At 53.8% G+C, this 22,924-nt stretch overlaps 1 protein-coding gene across 4 annotated transcripts in view; it reads left to right on the forward strand.

The window, feature by feature from the left end:
• TMEM63C (transmembrane protein 63C) overlaps positions 1 to 22,924 on the forward strand; it is a 76,657-nt gene that overhangs the window by 38,842 nt on the left and 14,891 nt on the right. For all 4 annotated transcript variants that reach the window (XR_005528455.1, XR_005528454.1, XM_039232199.1 and 1 more), the window contains exons 4-14: positions 3,319 to 3,480; positions 4,005 to 4,084; positions 4,481 to 4,562; positions 9,429 to 9,466; positions 15,276 to 15,418; positions 16,304 to 16,352; positions 18,350 to 18,458; positions 20,792 to 20,865; positions 21,468 to 21,548; positions 21,662 to 21,785; positions 22,496 to 22,629. Coding sequence is in view for 2 of the 4 variants with exons in the window: in XM_039232199.1 (XP_039088130.1) it covers positions 3,331 to 3,480; positions 4,005 to 4,084; positions 4,481 to 4,562; positions 9,429 to 9,466; positions 15,276 to 15,418; positions 16,304 to 16,352; positions 18,350 to 18,458; positions 20,792 to 20,865; positions 21,468 to 21,548; positions 21,662 to 21,785; positions 22,496 to 22,629 (1,064 nt within the window). In the remaining 2 variants the exon portion in view is untranslated. The remainder of the gene's footprint in view (positions 1 to 3,318; positions 3,481 to 4,004; positions 4,085 to 4,480; positions 4,563 to 9,428; positions 9,467 to 15,275; positions 15,419 to 16,303; positions 16,353 to 18,349; positions 18,459 to 20,791; positions 20,866 to 21,467; positions 21,549 to 21,661; positions 21,786 to 22,495; positions 22,630 to 22,924) is intronic.

Raw genomic sequence — 22,924 nt, forward strand, 5'->3', positions numbered from 1 at the left:
CCCTCGCCCACCTCGCGTGTCCTTTCTCTCCTTACCTGGCCAGTCATTAAACCTACTCCCTCAGCTACAACTCCAGCCCTCTCATTCTCATACTTCCTTGGGAAGACGCCTGCCCTGGTTAGGTCGCGCTGTCTGCCTCCTCCACAGCTGCTCACCTACAACCACACCGATGAGCACAGCTGGGGGAGATGCCCAGTGAGTCCAGCTGCTCCTGCTGCAAATTCAAGACCATGAACCGCAGTGGCTCCTTAGTGCTACCCGGCAGTCCCACCACCTTCTCATAATCCGTTCACTCCATCACTTCTCCAGACTTCTGTTTCTACCTTTTTCCCTGTCCTGACATCCCCCACCTGCCCACCACCTGCATTACTCAGCCACCTTGCACCTTGTTCCCTCTGCATCGGAGAAGCCTTGGGCGGGCACGCCCCTGATCTCCACCAGCGCCCCCGCCTCCCTCCTGCAGCCGTGGGTCAGCATCCAGCTCTCGGCCAAGGCCAGCGTCTCCGCTGGTGCCCCGGTCACCAGCCCTTCCCACACCCTCGCGCTGCTCCAGCTGCCCTGTCCCTCCCGCATCACCAGCCTTTCATTTCCTCCCGGACCGGACCGTTCCCATCGGCATTCTGTGTCCTGAGCTTCTCCCATCCTAGCCGCTCCAGGCCCTCAGTCCCGTTCGAAAGAATCATTCACGCCCACTGGCTCCAACTCTCCTGCCGCCACTCTCTCTGTTCCAGTCTGGCCACTGACTAAACCTCCGCAATGCTTCAGCCACGGCAGGTCCTCAGTTGTCGTCTTACTTGACCACATCAGCCAGCCGGTCCCTCCCTTCTCCTGGAAACATTGTATTAGCTTCCAGGACACCGCCCTCTCCTGCTGTTCTCCTTCCTCCCTGGGCTGCTCTTTCCTGTTTCCTCCTCATCTCCTTCTCCTCCACGAGTGGAGCCTCACGTGGCACAGACCTTGAGCTCACTCTGCGCTCACTCCTTCGGTGACCCAGTCCTACGCTTCTAAGAGTCACCTGTCTGCTGGTGACTCACATTTATGTCTCCTGACTCTCCTCTGAGCTGCAGGCTCACATGTCCGGCCTGGCATCTCCACTTAGCATGTCCAGCACCCGGCTCCTGACCCCTCCCTCCACTCCTGGTTTGTCCCACCCAATAAAGGCACCTCTGCTGTTCGGCCCAGAAACATCAGAGTCATTCTGGACTCCTCTCTTATACAACCCCCCCCCCCCCCATTCCATCAGCACATCCTGGCTTCACCTTCAGAACTTCCAAAATCTGACCACTTCCTGCCACCTCCTCTGCTTCCGTCTCAGTCTTGTCACCTCTTGCCTGGATTGCTACAATTTCCTCTTAACTGACCTCTCTCTTTCTACTTCTTGGGGTGCCCCACTCCCAACTATTCTCAAACCAAGGGTCAGAATGGTCCCTTTAATACATAAGTCATTTCACGTCACTCCTTGGCTCAAGCTTCACCCCCTTCATTCTCCCCTGTCCAAGCTTCACCCCCTTCACTCTCCCCTGTCCAAGCTGCACACCCTTCACTCTCCCCTGTCCAGCCACATTGGCCTGTTTGCTCTTTTTGGAGGCTCCAGGCAAGCATGTGCCCCAGGCTTTTTGCTGTGCCTGTCTGTCCTTTGGTTTGCTCCCTCTTCAAGTCTTGGTCCAAATGTCTTCCTCCCAGTGAGGTCTTCCCAGTCACCCTCTTTAGCATTCTGCCTCACCCTCACCCCTGCACCACTTTTCCCCACCAGGATCCCATGAGAGAGGGATTTTCTTTTTAGCCTATTCACTGTTGCATCAGTCTGGCACATTAGTCTGGCACAAAGCAGGTGTTCACTAAATACTAGTTAAGTGAATGAACGAACAAGCCTTCTTTTCTTGAATGGGAGTGATGAGTTTCTAGGGTGAGACAAGGTCTGGAGCCAAAATGAATGATTTTTTTTTGGTAATGTTTATTTATTTATTTTGAGAGAGAGAGAGAGAGAGAGAGAGAGCAAGCGAGCACTCAAGTGGGGGAGGGGTGGAGAGAGAGGGAAAGAGAGAGAATCCCAAACAGGCTCCATGCTGTCAGCAGAGAGCCCAGCGCAGGACCCTATCTCATGAATTGTGAGATTATGACCTGAGCTGAAATCAAGAGTTGGATTCCCAGGGCGCCTCGGTAGCTCAGTCAGTTGAGCATCTCACCTCGGCTGAGGTCATGATCTCAAGGTTTGTGGGTTTGAGCCCACATCAGGCTCTCTGTAGTCAGCATGGAGCCCATTTCAGATCATCTGTCCCCCCACCCCCGCCCTTCCCCAGCTTGTACATGCTCTCTCTCTCTTCCAAAATTAAATAAACATTAAGAAAAAAATAAAAATAAAAAGAGTTGGACGTCCAACTAACTGAGCCACCCAGGTGCTGTGAAATCTTAGCTATTCTTCTTTTTTTTTTTTTTTTTAATAAGTTCCATGTCCAACATGGGGCTTGAATCTCAGGAGACCCTGAGATTAAGAGTCACATGCTCTACCTACTGAACCAGCCAGGTGCCCCTGAATGATCTTTTAAAACCAGAACACTTTGCAGGTAAGTTTAAGCACTTACCAGTCGCTTCCAGTTTTCGTCTGTGCTTCCCACTCTTCTGAGTCTGGAGACTATTGATGCCCATGACCAGGAGCCCTACATTTGAGTCTCATCAAAACGCTCAGGCTCACTGGCTTGGCTCAGGCTCTGGGCAGGTGCTGATCCCCCTGGTTTAAGTTCGACCTGGAGATAGTGATGTTTACTGAGTCACTGCTACACGCCAGCTGCTCTACAGCTTTACCTCATTTAGCTTTAGGGACTTTCCTTTCCTGGAAATGGGATCAGAGAATCATAGGATGTTAGACCCTGTCTGCACGGGCATCCCAGGAATGCAGTTCTGTTCTCCAAACCGAATATTTCCACTCTGGGGTCCTACCCACCTTTGTGAAGTTTGTTCATTTATATGCAAGAAAAGTTTCACAAAGGTAAATATAGGAAGACCCACTTGGATGTGCATTTCACAACTCTTGATAAAGGGAGCAACTGGTACAAAATGAAATCTCTTCCAGGGCATCTGGGACCTGGGCTCTTCTGCCATCATGGCCCTGGGTTTCAGGAAGCTGTGCTCTAACAAGGTAGGGCTGTATGGCCCCCTCAGGGCTGAGCCTTCCACCTTGACCTGCTACAGGCTGGCAATGGATGCTGGATCTGATGGGTACTCGGTGCACCTACCTCCCCCCAACTCCCCGGCAAGCTCGTGCATTTGCAGAGTGAGAGGGGTTCCTTGTGTCTGACCTGAGCGCCCCTCTGTCACCAGGAAGATCCCAGGATGGCTGCCTCGCGGGGCAACCTGAATATGGTGGGAGAGAAACAGAACTTGACAACGGATGACTGCTTCCATTCTCGGAACACCGTTCTGCAGGGACAGCCTTTTGGGGGGATCCCCACCGTGCTGTTCCTCAACATCATCTTGTGGGTGGTAAGTCCTGCGCTCCACGGTGGGCAGTGGGGCCTCCGGGGTTGGACCATCAAACCGTCACGAGTGCAGCAGGGGCCTCAGGTCTCCAGGCAGATGCCGGCCACAGTGGTGGGGACTCCCTGAATGTCAGCCGTGCCCAGGGCAGCCTGAGGAAGAGGGACGTGCAGGAACAGGCAGAATTCCCGACACCCTTCCACGCGCCACCCTCCAGGTGCCCACGTGGCCAGTGCCCTCGGCCTCCCTTCTCTCTCCCCTTGCTGATTTCTTCAAGCAGTGTTCTTGCAGAGTTCTAAACATGATACTGATGCCTTCCCTCAGCAAACTCAGAACCCACTCTGCTCGGAAGCTGCTGGGCACAGGGGATCCAGAGTTTAAAAAGGCATGGCCTCTACCCAACAGAGCTGGCCGCTTGTTGGGGAGCCCAGGGAGCCCCCGGGAACCTGGGGGATAGGATCTCCCCCCCCGGAGTTGCAGGGGCCAGCTGGCCAGGAGACATATCCCACATCCCCTTTCCCGGCCTGCAGGTCATCATTTTAGTTTATTCCTTCCTCCGGAAAGCTGCGTGGGACTACGGGCGCCTGGCTCTGCTGATTCACAATGACAGGTGAGGGGGTCGGGGTGAGCCAGCCTCTTGCCCCTCGGGGGAGATGTGGCCACAGCAGGTGTCATGCCAGCCATCGGCCACTCCTGCGCGGCTCTGGCCCTCCACGAAGGAAGGGAACTTAGCGGGGGCGGTCATCTCTGGGCACGAGCCCACTTTTTTCTCAGGTCTCAGACTTTCCGGATCCCATGACTCCCCAGATAAGTTGAGCACCTGGCGACAGGGGTGATCGCTGTCTGTACCCGGAGCTGTGTGCTCAGCACTGGAGCTGAGGCGTGTCTGGTCCCACACAAGAAGGTGTGGCAGCCCTTGGCCTGGGAGCTGGAGAGACAGCAAGGCGGGTCCCCGAGGCCTTCTCTTTCCTCCGCCTCCCTGCTCACTGCTCTTCCTGGCCAACAGCCTGACTTCACTGATCTATGGGGAGCAGAGTGAGAAGACGTCTCCCTCGGATATTTCCCTGGAGATGGAGCACAAAGACAAGGTGAGTGCTGGGGTGGGCCCAGGCCCAGTGGGCTCCTGGCTCTGGGCAGCGGCCCTGCTGTGTGCAGGAAGGAGCACGCTCTTAGTAAGGGACTTCGCGGCCGGCTGCACCCAGCCTGGCACTGTGACCCTGGACAAAGTCTTCAGCCTCACCAAGCCTCAGTTTCCCCATCAGCAAGATGGCGATATTAACCATTCCTCCCTCCTAGAGCGCTAAGTAAGAGTTAGTTAATTCTAATATTTAGAGGGATTCATTTTATTTATTTATTTATTTATTTTAGAGGATGAGAGGGAGTGTGCAAGCAGGGATGGGGAGGGGGAGAGAGACAGAGACAGAGAGAATCTTAAGCAGGCTCCACACTCAGCACGGAGCCTGACTTGGGGCTCGATCTCGTGACCGAGAGATCATGACCTGAGCCAAAATCAAGAGTCGGACCCTTAACCGACTGAGCCACCCAGATGCCCCTTGAAGGAATTTCTAAAATTCATTTTGCTGCTCTTCTCAAATCTCCAACCCTCGTCACAATCCCAGTCCTGCCCCAGCCCCCACTCTGAGCCAAGGACTCACCTCCTGCTTCATACAGGAGAGTCTAGACATCAGGTAGGGACTCCCTCATCCCCTGCCTCCCAGCTCTGCTCCGTGGAGCCCAATCTTCTCTTCCTTCTCTGGCCTGTCGGATGCCAGTGCCCCTGGAGCCGGTTTGTTCACTTAGCTGGTGCACCTAATGTGGGCCACCACTGGTCTGGGACCCGGGGCCTGGACAGTGAACTAAATGGACCAAGTCCTGCTTTGTGGGACTTTCTCTCTGGGTGAGAGACACCGGGATGGAGGTACATAGGACGGTGGCAAGTGCATGAACTCAAAAAGGGGCAAGGAAGGCACTCCACAGTCACGGCACAGAACTGGAGAGTTCCAGACGGTGCCAGAGACGATCTTGGGCCCTCCCCGCCACAGCCCACACTGCCTGTCTCCCTCTGCCCATCACAGCAGAACTGCAAGAGTGGTCTGCACCTGTGCTGCCCACTCTCTCACTCTCACTCCCTCCGTTCCGTCCAGACAAGTCATCGGCTGTCCCAGGACTTTGCTGAGTTCTCATCTCCTCTGATCTCCCAGAAACATCCGGCCCTGTAGACCACCTTCCCTTCTGGAACAGGCGCTTCCAGTTGCTTCTGTGACATCACACTCTCTGGGTCTCTCTTCTGCCGCTCGTCTGTGCCTCTCCATCCCCTCTGCAGGCTCCTCCACCGCTGGGGTTTCCCTCAGCTGGTCCCAGACCTCCTCCTCCCCTTCCTGGGCAATGTCATCCACACTCACAACCTCACCCGCCACCTCCTAAATTCTGCCTCCAGCTAAGCCTCCCTCTGGGCTCCAGACACATTTATCCAGTGGCCTTCAAAATATCTCCACATGGAGATTGTAAACGCATTTGGAATTCAGCATGTCTAAAACATGCTGCGACACCCCCCACCCACCTGCTCCTAGATCCCTGGTTTCAGGCTCTGCCCACCACCCACCCAGGTGCACCCCCTGGGTCTGGCCCAGAGCCCCAGGTACAGCCAGTTCATTACCAAGTTGTATGGCTGTCACCCTCCCAGTCTTGCTTCTCTCCAGCGCTCCCCCACCCCCCAGGCCAAGCCCCCATCCTGCACGGACGCCTGGCCAGGATGCTGGGGCCTCGGCCAGGCCGAGTGGTGTGGGTGAAGCGACCGGGTCATCACCCCATGTGGTCCGAGTGAGGAGCTTGGGGCCACCTCTTGTTGCATGAGGCAGGGTGACCTGTAACCAGTGTGTCCACACCTGTATCCTGCCCTGCCCATTTTCCACCTGCACCCAGAGCGATTCCCATGAGCGGGGACACACATTCCCCTGCGTAAACCTTCAGTGGCTCCCTAGTGCTCTTGGAATAAAGTGCAGACACCTTGCTGTGGTCTCGTGCTTTGGTCTCTTGCCTGCCTGCCCGACCTGTCCTTGCCTCCCAACCCCCCCACCCCTGGCCACAGCAGCCACCTTTTAGATTCTCAGAAGTGCCCCCTCCTCCCCTCTACAGGGCGTCTCACCTGCTTTTCCCTCTCCCCTCCCCAGTGGCCCTGCTCAGGTTAGCATACTCCCCTTTGCTCAGGGGTCCACTTTGCCAGGAGCCCCATCCCCCCTTGTGGGTCCAGATCTTTTGTTCTACATGCATGGAAAGTGCATTGCTTTTCTTCAGAGCTCTTGACCCCAGTCTGTAACAGGCCCTCATCCACCAGATCGGTCTGGCGTCCCTGCTCCCCCAGCGAGAGCAGCCCTGCCCTGGTCTTGCCCTCCACTGTCCCCGCACCCAGGCCCATCTGCCGTGTAACCAGCATCTGATTTGTGCTTGTTGGAGGCAGTGAGTGAGTAGAGCCATATTCCTTCCGTTGTCATGCCTCCAAGAGACCTGGTCCCCTTAGCTGCTGCAGTCTGCCCCAAGCTGTGTGTGGGGGGGCCTCAGACAGATTTGTCCCTTTGGATTTCTCCATAGAACAGGGACAGTCCCACCCACCTTACCAGATTGGCTCTCGGGTTTATTTTTGCAAGCATTGCTTTGTTTGGGTTTTTTTTTTTTTTTTTTGGATACAGTGGCAAAAAGATTATTTAAAAAATATCTGAGGAATCGTTATGGCGACAGTGAGGCGGTCAGACTGCAGAGGTAGAAATGAGACAATGAGACAGGCAGGGAGAGAGCCTGGTGAGGTGGCCCATGGATGCCTGGCCAGGATGCTGGGGCCTCGGCCAGGCTGAGTGGCTTGGGTGAAGCGACCAGGTCATCACCCCACGTGGTCCGAGTGAGGAGCTTGAGGCCACCAAGAGACATACGATGAACTGACCACCATCACTCAGTCTTGTCAGCTGAGCTGGCTCCTGGGACCTTATGGCCCTTTCCGCAGGGGGAGGGCGGGATGGGAGGTGGCGTCTGCTTGTCAGGCCTGTTGTTCAGGTGCCAGGCTTCTGAATGGGTCGTGCCTTCCTTGGCTGCGGTGTATACCAGGGGAGCACGTGGGCACATGTGTGCCTCTCGTCTGTGAGAGAAAAGAGAGACGGCACACATGCTCGCTCACGCATCTACGTCCGTGCAGTTTTCACAGGCACACAGGCCACACTTCTCCTCACGACCTCAGCCCTCTCCAGGTCAGTCCTGTCCTGCGTGAATTCCAGGACTTGTACGTGCCACATGGAGTGACATCTCTGTACCTGCATAGAAGGGGTGGAAGTGACTCCCAGGAAGGGGTGTCCTCCACTGTGCACAACCACTGGGCACCGTCAACCAGCCTCCTTACCCCCTAAATAAATCACACCCTGTTTGCCCATAGGTGGCTGGTGGAGAAACTGTCCAATGCAGGGAGTGGAGTCAGACTCGCAGCCCAACTCCTGTTTAGCAACTCATGACTTCGCAGTCCATGCCACCAGCATGCTCGTCCCCTTCATTGCTGTGACTCATACCTGGGCAGCTATCTTTATTTTAGCTCCTCAAGATATAACTGAAGATGCGGTCCCACCCAAGGTGGACATGTGACCCTTCAGGCAACCCATACAGGGAAGGGGACTTGGTGTGTCTTATACTGAAGCGAGCAAGGAACTTCCTGTGTTTCTTGCTTGCCTGACCCCTATCGCTTCCTTTGGGGAAATGCCTTTCCCCAATCAGCGTGGTGCCAGGAAGGGTCAGCCAGGCAGGCCTGCCTGGTTCACTGATGTACTTGTGATCAAATGGGGTCAGTCAAGAGTTGCAACCTTTTCCAAGGTTTTCCTAAACCCTAGAGGATCCTGGAAGGAAGCACGCACCGGGGCAACTCAATCAGCTATGAGATCTGGCAGCTTTTAGGGCCATGGACCCCGGCCCATCGTCATGCACACTCTTCCCAGACTTCCTTTCTAGGCCCCCCATCACTTCCATGGCTGAGGCTGCCTTTGCCTAGGGTTATTTTTGAGAAAGAGAGAGAGAGAGAGAGAGAAGGAGGGAACACAAGTGGGGGAGGGGCAAAGAGAGAGGGAGACACAGAATCCAAAGCAGGCTCCAGGCTCTGGGCTGTCAGCACAGAACCCGACATGGGGCTCGAACCCACGAACCATGAGATCATGACCTGAGCTGAAGTCTGACGCTTAACTGACTGAGCCACCCAGGCACCCCAACGGGACTCTCAGACGTAGAAGAAACCCGGCTCAAACTAGTGTTTAAAAAAAAAAAAAAAAAAAAGTAATACGTGGCTTGAGTGTGGGGAAACCCAAAGAGAAGTGACTAGCTTTTTTTTTTTTTCTCCTCAGACAAGCTCTGGTTGTAGCATTGAGGATGACACCAAGCCATCGTAGCCTCCTCCATGGTGTTCTCCAGGAGTTCAGACGGAGACAGACCCTCTCCCCCAATACCCCTGTCAATCCCCTTAAGAGAATTTCGATCGGGCCCCCTTGGGTCATGCTCCCGTTGATCAGCTGACCACTGGTGGCAGACCCCTACTTGATGGACAGCCCACCGGGCCACATGCATGGGGGGAGGGCATTTCCCAGGAGGAAGCAATGAGGGACAGATGGAAACCAGCCAGCGTCCACCCTACAGACGGTCCCTTCTCTCCCTCTGGTCCAAGATCCACTCAGCCCCCATTTCCTGTCACAGGGATGCCACATGGCAGGAATGTCAACTCACAGCTCACTTCCAGGGACACCTCTCTCTGGACAGTCACCACTGATTCCAGATGGAGCCCACTTCCTTCCAGGACCCATGCTCTTTCTCGCCGCCCTCTCTCGCCTGGCAGGAGGCCCCTTGCGGACGCCGCCTCGCATTGCCTGGGCTTCCACAGCTGAGCAGGGCAGGCCTGGGCCTGGGATTTTCTCACACGTTCTCTCCTTTTCCCCCAGGGCTTCTATTCCTGGTTCTTCAACACCATCACCATGAAGTAAGTGCCTGAACTTTCTAAGCTTGTGACAGCAGCGGCCGTATTTGGGTGATGATGGGGGGTGGGGCCTGTGCTCTGTACCCTACCCCTGATTCCCCACTGACCACCTCGGCCCTGCCCAGGCAGGGGACACTTTTCTGGGTTACAGTGGGTGAAGTGGGACCTGGGCACGGCCCACAACCCTCAGGAAAGGATCATGTTCTCATGCTTATAAAAATGCTTTTATGAATTCCACGCTAGGAAAAAGAAATTCTTCTTGCGTTGCTATTTGCTTTATTTCTGTGAACACCATTCATCATATTGAAATGGAAAAGAAATGCCAGACAGCAGGGCATGCTCCCTCTTGCCTCAGCACTGATTACAGAGGGAGAGCTCCTTGCCCACCTTACCTTCTGGATCTCTGAGGGCCAGATTCTCCTTGGCAAGGAGAAAGACCCCAAGTCACCTGTTTTCTCCTGATCACCCCATGCTTCATGATTCTGATGCACGCTCCTGATTCTGCCCTGCTTCCGCTGAGCGCTTACCAGAACTTTCTGCCTCCACTGTGTGCATGTGTGTGGATACACGTGCATGTACACACTCATGCCTGTGCACACCGCTCTGCCTCCACTCATAGCCCTGTACATTCCTGTCTGTCATGTCCTGTCCACCTTTCAGAACCCTCCTCCAGGGTCTTTTCTTGCCTGGTGGTGCCTGCCTTAGGGCACAGCCTCACCGCCCCTCAGAGGCCACCTGCAGCAAGGGGCCTGATTGGGCCTGCTCATTTGCTTTTTTGGCAAAGGTTCATAGGACTTGCTCTTGAGTGTGCCTCTAACGCCCACCAGTCAGGCCCTGGCTGGGAGCATTCATACATTTTTCCAAGACCCCATCCCTCCTCCATCGGCCACCTCAGGGCACCTCCCTTCCTCCAGACCTGCTGAAGGGGGCACGAGGCACTGGGAACCCTGAGGAAGACTTAGGACCATTGGCCTCTGGTGTTTGAGCTCGAACCCCACTGATGGGGGAGTCCCCGTGGCCTTGCCCCCCGCTCTGTCTTCATCATTGGAGTCTCTAGGAAGGGGTACAGCTAGTTTGTGTGTCATTCAGGGATCTTAGCCACATGTGGGGGAGTGGAGGGGAAACGTTTTATATCTTGGCACCTTCTCTGGTGTTGATTTGGCAAGTTTTAAAACATGTACAAGCTCACTTTCAATATATTTTCATTAAGACGGACCTGAAAGTCCACCTCCAGGCCTCCGGCAGAGAGGCAATCCTTGTCAACAGTTTCAAGGGAATTTACTTTTTTCCTTTCAACAAGTATTTACCAGTTGTAAAAATGTTTCAGTAATCAACAGCGTGTATGAACACTTGGAACTGGTTACCCGCATGGGAGGCCATGCGGGCTGCCTGTGGGTTCCTGGGTTTAGCAAATTCATGAATGATGGGTCTCATGTGCGCGCCCTGGACCTGAGGTCAGTGGGCAGTCAATGTGCACAGTAGTGTGTGTTTCAGGGTGAGAATTCTCTTCCTTCTGCCCTACTCCACCCAAAGGTGCCTCCACCGGGAACACATCATCCAGGAAAGGAGCAAGGCTGGGCGTTGTATTATGCATCCTGCACCCTCTGAGAGCAGTGACTAGAAGACAGATTAATACATTTATTCATCAGGGACGAGGAAGCCAGAGTCCCAGTGTACAAAGCCCATGGAGTCTAGTTGGAGAGGCAAAGGTTAACATGACTCACTAAATATAATTCATAATGGGGAAATTATAATTGCTGTGCAAGGGGCATTTGGTGGGGGGGGGAGGTAAAAAATTAATTCCAACTACAGCATTCAGGAGAAGCAAGCTTTTATTTATTTATTTATTTTTCTTTCAAAAAAAGGTTTTTTTTAATGTTTTCTTTATTTCTAGGAGAGTGAGAGACAGCGTGAGCAGGGGAGGGTCAGAGAGAGAGGGAGTGACAGACTCCGAAACAAGCTCCAGGCTCTGAGCTGGCAGTCAGCACAGAGCCCGACGTGAGGCCCGAACCCATGAACTGCGAGATCATGACCTAAGCAAAAGTCGGACGCTCAACCGACTAAGCCACCCAAGCGCCCCCAGGAGAAGCAAGCTTTTAGCTGGTCCTTGAAGGATGGGAAGAATTTCCACTCTGCCCAGTGCAGGGCCCATCACAAATAAGGGACTACATGAGTGGAGGTTTGGGGCAGAGATGGGTAGGGAGCATCCAGAAACGGTCAGTCTAGTGTGGCTAGAAGCAAGGATACATGACAAGAGAGAGGCTAAAAGATGGGCTGGAAGGATCATCCGGGGTCTTGACTGCCATGCTGAGAATCATGGGCTTTGATCTAGAGGCAGTAGAAAGCCAATTCTTATGTTTGAGCAGGATGCTCAGAATGATCATGTGTGTAGGCAGGAGAATGGGGCGGGGGGCGGTGACTGGAGGTTGAATAAGGTGAGCACCTAAGGAGGCGTTTCCAGTGTCCGGGTGAGAGGCAGTAGTGACCAGGGGAGGAGACCTATGGAGAGAGATCATGGGGCTACCGTCCACAGGCTGTGGTCTCTACCTGGCCTCCATCTGGACCATTCCAAGTCTGGTTTCTGGGGAGAAGAGCAACTCCACTAGCTGGGAGATGATGGATATGATGAGTTGGGGGAATGAGGAGATATGACTAGGGCAAACCCGTGAGTTGACCAGCAAGCTGTTGAAAAACAGGGCTAGCTAAAGCTTCGGAGAAAGGTCAGAGCAGAAGATCATGGCCTGGGAGATGGGTTCACGAGGTCATAGTTGAAGTTGTGGGAGAAGATCGGTCACCCGAGATGGGAAGCAAGATCAGAAAAGGCCCAAGGGAGAGTGTCGTTGGGGCTGGAGGAAGAGGCGGCAGCCCCTAGGGCCTAGACTCACTGAAGCCATGGGCTGTGCGGACCCGGCCTGATAGATGAGTGGATTGAGAGTAAGGAAGAGGGCATGGACTTTGGTGATTTGGGTCTCTTTTGGGAGGGCAGTTCCAGGATAAGACATCCAAAAAGTAGAGGCAGAGGAAGAGGTGGACGGGAGGAGGGAGGCAAAGACCTTGGCTGGAACTTGAGGGGAAGCAGGTCTGAGAGTGGAGGCGTGAGGAGTTTCTTGAATCTTTATGGACCAGCCCAGTGTGCACTTGAACCCGGTTATAGTTCCAGGGGAAGAGGTGTGAGTGGGTGTGGAGAGAGGCGGATATGAAGGTGAAGATGAGAGGGGACAGTGGATACAGTAGTCTCCAGGAAGAGACAGCGGAAGGGAAGCCAGCAGTGCCAAGATGAGAATTAATTGTGAGGTGGAGGGTGGCAGCTGGGACGTCATGGTGGCGGCACCTTTGACAGCAGTTGGGAAGAGGAGAGAATGGAGTAGGGGAATCCGGACGGGCTCAGAAATACAGGCTCCCATCCCCACCCCCACCCCGGGAGCTGTAAGATAGGCTGCTGGGTATCACCTGAGCTTCCGCTGGGGAGGGAGCAGTGGGCCCAGGGGGGAGCAGGAAGGAGATTCCTGTGTTCTTGTGGGTCCTGCCCAGACCCCTCTGCTCCCTCTGTGAGGTGGGAGGTTCTCTCGCTCCATCGCGCCTCAGGCACACTACTCTGTCAGGTGACCAGACCTGGCACCCAAGCCTGCTGCAGGACCCTCCCCCATTCCCTGCTGCCCGGCACCCAGCCTCACCAGTTCCCACCCACCCCATTCTTGGTATTTAATTCTCAAGTTCAAAGCAGGAAGTATTTTAACTGTTTGCAGTTAAAAACCATTAAGAGTTCTAAATAATTCCCTAAATGGGGAATATTGAAAAGCCTTAAATATGTAGTCTTTACAGTGTTGTTTAAAAATAAATCTGAGGGGCGCCTGGGCGGCTCAGTCGGTTAAGCGTCTGCCTTCAGCGCAGGTCATGATCTCACAGTTCGTGGGTTCGAGCCCCGCGTCAGGCTCTGGGCCTGGAGCCTGCTTTGGATTCTGTGTCTCTCTCTCTCTGCCCCTCCCCCACTCGTACTCTGTCTCTCAAAAATAAAGGGTAAATTTTTTTTTAATAAAATAAAAATAAATCTGAATCCTGGACTTGATGCTAGAAGTTGCATACAACCCACAAGCCTGAGCAGAGAGCAAGGGTGAGTAAAGTACGGTGCACCCATCAATGGAGTGGGGAGGCCACCTTGGTGCTGGGTGTGAACCACTGCTCCAAAAATGGAGGCCACTATCGCCATTATTTTACAGAGCCATGAAAACATTTAGACAAAATGTGAAATGGTCAGAAAGAGCTTAAGATTAAATGCTAAGCAAAACAGCAATACATCAAATGCTGTTTATACTATAGTCACTAAGTTAAACAAGCAAAACAGAAAACTAGGAGATTAACCAAGGTGCTTAATAGTCATTATCTTGGGTTGGATGAGATTCTGCACGAATGATATTCTTCTCCTTTGTATTCCCCAAAATTTCTATAATAAGCATGTATTGCTTTCTTTTCTTTTCTTTTCTTTCTTTTTTTAAAGAGAGAGAACATGAGCAGGAGACAGGGGCAGAGGGAGAGGGAGACAGAATCTCAAGCAGACTCTATGCTCAGTGCAGGCCCCACACGGGGCTCAATCCCACAACCCTGGAATCATGATCTGAGCTGAAATCAAGAGTCAGATGCTCAACCAACTGAGCCATCCAGGCGCCCCATGCTTTTAAATATTTTTATTGAAGTATAACACACACATGGAAAAGCGTACAAAAAATAAATGTCCAGTTCAATTGCAGCAAAACGGATCAAGATCTGGAACATTGCCGACACTCCGGGAACCCTCCTCCTGCCCCTCTCGACCTCCATCACCTTCTCCTCCCCAAAGGCAGCCAGTGTTCTGACCTCTAGCCTCATAGTTCTGTATTGCCTATTTTTGAACTTTGCATATGAAAACGTACAGTATGTACTATTTGTGCCTGGGTCTTTCACTCAACATTGTGTTTGTGAGGTTCAGCTATGGTCATTCATTTTTATCTCTGTATAGTATTTCATTATATATACAATGTTATATATATAAACATCATTATATGTATATATCTCATATATATACATATGCACATATATCTCACAGTTCTTGCATTCATTTCCACCTTTGGTAGACACTTAGGTTGTTTGAGGCTGTTATAAACAAGGCATCTATGAGATTTTTAGACATGTCTCTTGATATGTGCATGTGTTTCTACTGGGAATAATACTAAACATGGAGTTACTAGGTCATAGAGTGTCCATATATTCAATTTCCTTAGATAATCCCAACTGCTTTCCAAAGTGGCTCTGCCAGAGTCGTGCCCACGACTGTGGGAGAGCTCCCAGTGGCCCCCTACCCTTGCCAACACTTGGTATTGTCTGACTTTTTAACTTGGACCAGTCTGGCAGTGTGCAGTGATATCTCTTTGTGGTTTTAAGAATTCCTTTTTAACTGACACATTAAAAGAAACAACTCCTTAAAAAATCAGATGCATCTTGAGCTCACTAGTGGTTCATCTGGCCCACACACCATGGCGAGCACTCAAAACATATGAAGAAGCAATAAAAGATGGGATGAATGCTTGATTTCAAATGTGCTTCTGGATTCCCAAGTGTGTGTCTGTAACATAACTTCTGCCTTTGATATGCCTGTGAAATTCAGTGAAATAGAGGCTTTGAGATGAAGGGTGATATTTCTAAAAAAAAAAAAAAAAAAAGGCAACAAAAACTTGGGGGTAGGTTGATAATCTTCTCTTCCTTTTCTCTACCTCCCTCCAACTGAAGCTGTGGCCACGCTGGCTTCTAAGGAATGTCCTTGTCTGTGTGTCTCTTCCAGGAACGAGGATCTAATTAGCAAGTGTGGAGACGATGCCCGCATCTACATCATGTTCCAGTATCATCTCATCATCTTTGTGCTCATCCTCTGCATCCCCTCCTTGGGCATCATCTTGCCCATCAACTACACGGGAACTGTTCTGGGTAGGCGGAGCTCAGAGCGCCCTGCACCTGGGCCATTCAATCTCAGGGGCAGCCTGTTAGGCAGGGCAGGGCTTGGGTCTTGGTAGTCTAGAAATCTAAAATTTAATTCCACATTTCAAAACTAGTTATGTGACCTTAGGACAACCCAAATTTCTGTCCTCCCGTGTGGATACTGGACACGAGGCGTCCTTCATCATAAGTTTGGCCTGGGACCTGGCACGCAGCACCCGGGAGTAGTTCAGTCTAGAACGGAATGTTTATCTGTGACCCCACACTACATCTTGCCAGGTCTTTGCAGAGGCCTTTTTATGGCATGTGACCTACTGCAAAGATCCCTGACGTTGATCTCTCTCCATGTCCCCTGTAACAGATGCTGCACTGGAAGTGTAAAATTGGTCTCATAAGAAGTCTAGCCACACTTGTTCCTAAGACGGTCCTTTTGACAGAATGACATTGTGGGTGTGAGCTTGGGCTCCAGAGACAGAAAAATCTTGGTTCCCCAACTCTGACCCACATCTGCTTCCCAGAAAATACCTTTGCTCAGTCTAGCAAATGATTTCATTTTATATTCAGCAGATCAGTCTCCCCAGGCCTGGGATCCCCAGCTGGGAGATAACACACATTGCGGCCCTGGGCTGCTTCAAGAAGCATATACTGGTGTCTGCCTCATTCCAGTTGGCCCCTGGGGATGCCTCATCGAGATTTGCCTGTAGAGCCCCAACTAGGCAAGTTCTGGAGAACAAGAAGGAAGGGCAGGATGTGAGCAAGCATCTCTAGACCCCAGGCATTCATTTGGGAACCTTGAATCCAAGTGCCCCCATCCCCCACCCCCACTCCTTCAATCAAGGAAACAGCCTTGAGGTCAGTCACTTTCTTCTCTTTCAGATTGGAGTAGTCACTTCGGTCGGACCACCATTGTCAATGTCTCCATAGAGTAGGTACCTGCCCTTCTTACCTCCCGATCTACTGGCTGGGGCATTGGTGGGGAGAGAAGGTCCAATGTGTGGGTCAAAAACATCGGTATTGCTTTGCTGTTAAGAAAGGCCTGGTTTCCTTGGGACCCATGTACTGAGTGGGATGCCAGAGGTACATTCTCTTGGGGGGGGGGGGCAGGACTCTTGCTGCCTCAGTGTCCCCATATCTGCAGTAGGTAGACAGTAGGTACAGCTACCCAAACTGGCCGTTCCTGAAGACTTGGAAAGACAGCCCTGATTGTTTTAACACGTCCAGCTCCCAAGTGGCAAAAACGCTGTAGCAAGCAGAGGCTTAAGGTATTATTTTCTGCCCACAAAATAGTGCAAGTTAACTCTCATATAATCGAATAAAGTGTACACCTGATTCCACAGCAGGGGGGCTGAGGAGCCACATGAGCTGGGTTCATGCCCCACCTCTGCCATTAGCTGGCCCTGGGTCTGGGGCAGTGCACCCCCGCCCCGGCTTCATTACTAGTCCGTGGAGGAGGAAGAACTGGTGGACATGATTTCGTGGATTTCAACAGCAGCCAACCTGATTGGTGGCCAGATCAATTTGTACTAAGACAGATGTGGCCCTGCCGGCCCGTGCTGAGAAAACGGGCCTCCTGGGTGTGTCTGCCGGCGTGGCTGACTTCCTGACAAAGCTGAAGCAGCAGGTGTGAGCGCGGGTTCACACACTCCTGCCCCACCCTGGCCCCTCTGCCCCTGCACCCTGCAATCTATCCTACTCCCCAGGTCAGCAGAATGGGAGTGTGGCATGCTCTTAGCTCCCCTTCCAGCCATCTCCTCCCCCCCACCCAGGGCTACCAACACCAGAGCAGACTCCATCAGCTTCTCCTAGGCCAGCCACCGGGGTACAGTGCCTATACCTTCCCAACAAGGTGTTAGTTTTTATTTATTTTTATTAAATTTTTTTAATGTTTATTTTTGAGAGAGACAGAGCATGAGCAGGGGAGGGGCAGAGAGAGAGAGAGGGAGACACAGAATCTGAAGCAGGCTCCAGGCACTGAGCTGTCAGCACAGAGCCCGATGTGGGGTTTGAACTCACGAACTGTGAGATCATGACTTGAGCTGAAGTGAGAGGCTTAACCGACTAAGTCACCCATGCATCCCTAAGATGTTAGTTTTAACAAGGCAGGAAAAGACCTTCAAAACCCATAAATCCATATTGGCAGAGAGCTGGAATGTTCCTTAGAGACCATATAAACTTGGCCGCTCTGAGGAATGGAGGATTGAGACACCTAGCTGGTTGGGGGATGTTACGTGAAATGTCAGGCACAGGGATGAGTGGCGAGGAGATATTTTGAAGCCAGGCAGCTTTTCTCTCCTCAGATCGCACCAAATAAGGTGGGCCCTATTTCTGAACAGTCAGCTTGGCCCGATGCCTGGGGACAACATCATCTGAGCCCAGAGCCTGCGTGCCACTGCCCTTCCTACCCCAGGAGAGGCAGAGCAAACCCGCCGGGCCCTTCTCCCTCTGGGTGTGAGTTTGACCCCCTGTCCCTCGCCACAGAGGTCAGATGGCCCCCCCATGTGGGCTGTCGGGCTGCTGTGGGGGCCTGAGCCACGGCCACCAGCAGCACAGCACTGCGGTGAGGAGTCCCAAGTGCTTCCTCTGCCCGGGCTCACCTCCCAGCGCTGCCATAGCCAGCAGTGACCTTGGGCAGGTCACCCGCCACTCTGATCAAATGAAGATAGACACAGTACCAACCTCGTATGGTGTTACGGTCTAGTGAGAAAATGTACATAAAGCATCTAGTCCCAGCCTGGGTCTGGCATATAGTAAGTGTTCAATAAATGTTAGTCATTAACAGCTGACATGGGGCACCTGCTCCTTAACCATGGCCATGCTGTCCAAGGTGTCCCAGGGTCTGGATGCACCAGAGGGTGGCCCAGGGGAGAAGTGGATGGGATGGGAAAGGGTAGTCTCACCCCTCCTGTGTCTTGTTCCCGGCAGGAGTAAGGTCCTGTGGCTGCATAGCTGCTTCTCCTTCCTCTATTTCATCATTAACCTCATGTTCATGGCTCATCACTGTTTAGGGTTTGTGCCCAAGAAGAGCTACAAGGTGAGTAAGCAAACTGGACTCCCGGAACTGCTCCCTCCCAGCCAGAGCTGGACCATCCCACGGCCAGCCTTCAGAGGCATCCCAGATGGGTGCATTCTGCACACCACTAGGGGACAGTGTCACCTGAGTGGCACAAGTCTCCCGCCCTTAGGCCAGGAAATCAGCACCTGACACCTAGCACAGCTGTCCTGGTTGGTTAAATGACAAACTCTTCTGAGCCGGCTGGCAAATAGCTGCTCCCAGGTGCCCCCTACCCCTATACCCTGCTGCCTGGCCCCTCTCCGAAGACCCCTGGACTGCCACCATCTGCAAATAAAGGGTTAACAAACCTCTGGGCCATCAGGGGGGCTTCCATCCTAAGTGCTCAGTGCCCCCTGCCCGAGTTCCTTGCCCTTCCACAGTTTCTGGGGTCAGGGACCCCAGGTCCTGGCCCAGTATCCTCACTGTCCTGGTTTGGGTCACCGCACCCCACCTCCCAAGCAGGCTCTAAGATAAAGGATGGCACAGCACTCATCTGTTTTGAAGGTGATCCTAGGAAAAACCTTGGGGTGGGAGAATGGAAGAGAGAAGATGCAAATAAGAGGCTCACACTTCGGGTGGCCTGGGAATCAGGTGGAACATGCACCCTCCAGTTTTCCCAGCCTGAGTGTGGGGGGGAGGGGCAGTCGGGCACTTTCCCACCAACCCATCCATCAGCAGTGGAGGCTGCATTTGGGGCTCTAACTCTTCACACCTTGCTCGCTGGCATTGGCAGTCCTAGGGCTTGAAGCGCACAGCTGCCCCCAGGGTGAAGAGATGAGGCCTCCGGGCTGCAGGTGGGCTCGCAGAGGTGCCTGCCTGAGCCACATGCGCACCCTCACCATATCCTCACCCGCACCCACAACACATCACACCCACCTCCTCATCCGCACCCACACCTTCACTCAAACCCAAACCCTCACCTGCACCCACCCCCTCACCTACACCCCCACCTGCACCTGCACCCTCACCCTCACCCGCACCCACACCCTCATCTGCACCCCCACCCTCATCTGCACCAGCACCCACACCCTCACCTGCACCCACACCCTCACCCACCCCCTCACCTGCACCCACACCCTCACCCGCACTCTCACACCCACCCTCACCCGCACCCACACCCACACCCCCACCCTCACCCGCACCCACACCCGCACCTGCACCTGCACCCGCACTCCCACACCCACCCTTACCCTCACCCCCACGTGCACCTGCACCGCACTCCCATACCCACCCTCACACACACCTGCACCTGCACTCCCACACCCCCCTCACCCGCACCTGCACCCGCACTCGCACCCCCACGTGCACTTGTAGCCGCACCCACAGCCCCATGTGCACCTGCACCCACACCCGCACCCCCACACCCACCCTCACCCATCCCCTCACCCTCACCCACACCCACAACCTCACCCGCACCCGCAGCCTCATCTGCACCTGCACCCGCACCCGCCCCAGCAAGGGAAGGGTGTGAGGGCCGTCCAGGCTGTGGTGGGAAAGGGAAACCGTGAAGACTGACACCCTCAGCTCCGTCCTCAGCCATCCAGAGCTGGATGTAGGATCAGCTCCCATCCTAAAGGCCTGACACACTCTACCCTGCCCAGAACGCAATCCATACATCCCGAAAGGTTACCCCGAATGCTTTGGTCTGCAGGCCTAGCAGCTTTGACACCCCCCCCCCCACCAGTGTGGACTCAGCTCCATCAACTTTCCTTTTTGTCTCCAGAAGTTTCTGCTGAGACCCCTATCTCGCAGCTCACTGTCACCCTGAGGGGATGGCTCGGGAAGCCATTTCCCGCTCACAGAATAAAATGTGAGGTTTGAAGGGCTCCTGCATCATCTCCCCAGAGTCTAGCTGACCTCCTAACCCCCCTGCTCAGTGTAATGTTGGAGACGCTCCCACTGACCTCACGTGACTCCTGGTGGCATAGCGGAGGCGCGGGGAGGCCAGAACGACAGCAGGGCCAAACGGTCAGCCCAGGAGCGTGAGCAGCCACTGGCCATCCCGCCTGGCGTGGTATAGCCTCTGGCGCTTTCTCCCTTGACCTCAGCCCTGGTTAGCAGGGGGCCCGCAGCAGGATCACAGAGAATAACAGAGGCTGGCATGCCAGCCTGCAGCTTCTCGCAGCCCCCAGCCTGCTGACCCCAGGGACATAGGCCAGGGAAGCTGGCACTGAACGTACCCAGCGGGGGCGGGGGGGCAGCCTGGTTGAGTAGCAAGCCTATTCCAGACAGTTCCGGGCCACCCAAGACCCAGACATCCAGGAGTCCTGTGTAAACACACTCTTCTTTCTCCATTTGCCTTCCCCACTTAGGTTACCAGGACACTAATGATCACCTACGTCCCCACAGACATCCAAGACCCAGAAATCATCATTAAGCATTTTCAGTAAGTCGGTCAAATGGGCTGAAGCATGGATTGCCTCTTCCCGGTAACCCTGCCTAATTCTTCATGTGGGTATAGGTTGGCATAGGATGGTGAAGTGAGAGAGACACCCCAGGTCTTGGCTCAGGATAGCTTTCCAGAATGGGGGAGGCCCTGTGGCCAGAGCAGGCTTTCTGAAGTCAGGGGACTTCCCGCATGGCATGCATGTGGTGGGTAGAATTCTCCCTTCCCTCGTTGCTCCAGCCAAATGCCCAGCAAGCTCCTGGACCACAGTTATCTAGAGCAGATCATCCTGGATGAGGCTAGTGACTCAAGGTCCTAGCCTCAGGAGCTAATTCTCTCTCGTGGGCAGCGATTTCTAGCTCTTCCCCCTGGCTCTATTCTAAACCATATGGGGAGGATGTGGCAAATCTTAGATGACCAGGGATCAACTCTGAAATTTGACCTTAGGAATGAGGAATGGGGTCTCCCATCCAAGAACCAAGGACCACAGACAGCTGAGCCACTCAGCCTGAGGGCTCTAGTTCTGGGACGGGGATAGTGTGGGTAGGATGGCACATCCCCAGCGCCACAGGCTGGCTCAGCATCCATGTCTGTGGCTGCAGTGAGGCCTATCCAGGATGCGTAGTGACCAGAGTGCACTTCTGCTATGACGTCAGGACCCTGATCGATTTGGATGATCAGAGGTGAGTCTGCAGCAGGGTCTGTCTGGATCTGGGGTGGGAGTGCAAGGGGAGGGTGTGGCTCTGCTCGGCCCCAGGCCACAAGATCCTTCCTCCCAATGCCCACTGGCCAATAGGCGCCATGCGATGCGGGGCCGGCTCTACTACACTGCCAAGGCCAAGAAGAATGGGAAGGTGATGATCAAGATCCACCCCTGTTCCCGCCTGTGCTTTTGCAGTTGCTGGACCTGCTTCAAAGAGGTACCTGGCCTGGGCATCGGGGGACACGACAGAGGAGGGGCAGAGCACTGGGTCTCCAGCCCTGTTCAGGGCTCTGTATCCTTGGGGCGCATTCAGATCTGCTCTAGTGCTGTGGCACCCAGCTCCTCCCTTCCTTTCCCTCCTCCTCCCTCCTGCCTCCCTGTTGAGAATGTAGAGGAGCTGACGCCTTTCTTGTGTGACCCAGGGAGGCTTGCCCATGCCCACTTCTAGTCTTGGATGGGAGGACCAGAGAGAACACAGGAGACTGCTGTAGGCTGCCAGGCCTTGGGCTTTTAAAGGGGCTAGGACAGAAACATTTGAAGGCACCTGGCTCCGTCTCACCACCCAACCACCATGGCTAGGGGGAGGCCGCAGGGCAGGACTGAACTCTAGCCGGTCCAGAAAAAGAATCATCCCCCTCCCCCCAAAATGCTGCAGATACATTCTATCACTCCATTAGAGTCCAGCCCAAGTCCAAAAGCACCCCCTAATCCCCAGGTGTGCCTTACCTCCCCCAGATCTGAGAGCAGGGAGCTAATTTCAAAATCACAGCCTCCTGTTCTCAAGTTGGGATCTTGGAGCCCACTGGGATCCCGAGCTCTTTGCCAGGCTTGGAAGGGAGTTGGGAATGGAACCAGCTCCAAGTGGAAAGAGGCCTCCTGCCCAGGTGAGGCCTTCCCTCCAGCTCTGAGGGCCAAATCTCCCCCCAGGTAGATGCAGAACAATATTATAGCGAACTGGAGGAGCAGCTGACTGATGAGTTCAATGCTGAGTTCAACCGCGTTCGGCTGAAGCGTCTGGACCTGATCTTTGTCACCTTCCAGGACGCCAGGATGACGAAGCAGTGAGTGCCAGGGCCAACAGCTTGCCCAGCCTAGCCCTGAGAGTGGGCTTCTGCTTCCCTAGAACCATCCTCTTTCACCTCATTCCAGTCAAGGGGAGAAGGAGAGAGAACCTCCCTCCAGTTTGCCATATTCTGACGGCCCCTCCACCCCTCTATGTTCTCCACAGGCAGCTGCCACCTTGCTTTCCAGAGCATGTCTGCATCCATTTCCCCACAGCTGCCAGACTCAGCTTGTCTCCAGAGATACCCAGGCCCTGGGCTCCCCATTCCCATAGGTCCTTGCTTCAGCACGGAG

This window comes from Hyaena hyaena, unplaced genomic scaffold (assembly GCF_003009895.1).
Source record: "Hyaena hyaena isolate Hyena2069 unplaced genomic scaffold, ASM300989v1 scaffold_65, whole genome shotgun sequence".
Lineage (NCBI taxonomy): Eukaryota > Metazoa > Chordata > Mammalia > Carnivora > Hyaenidae > Hyaena > Hyaena hyaena.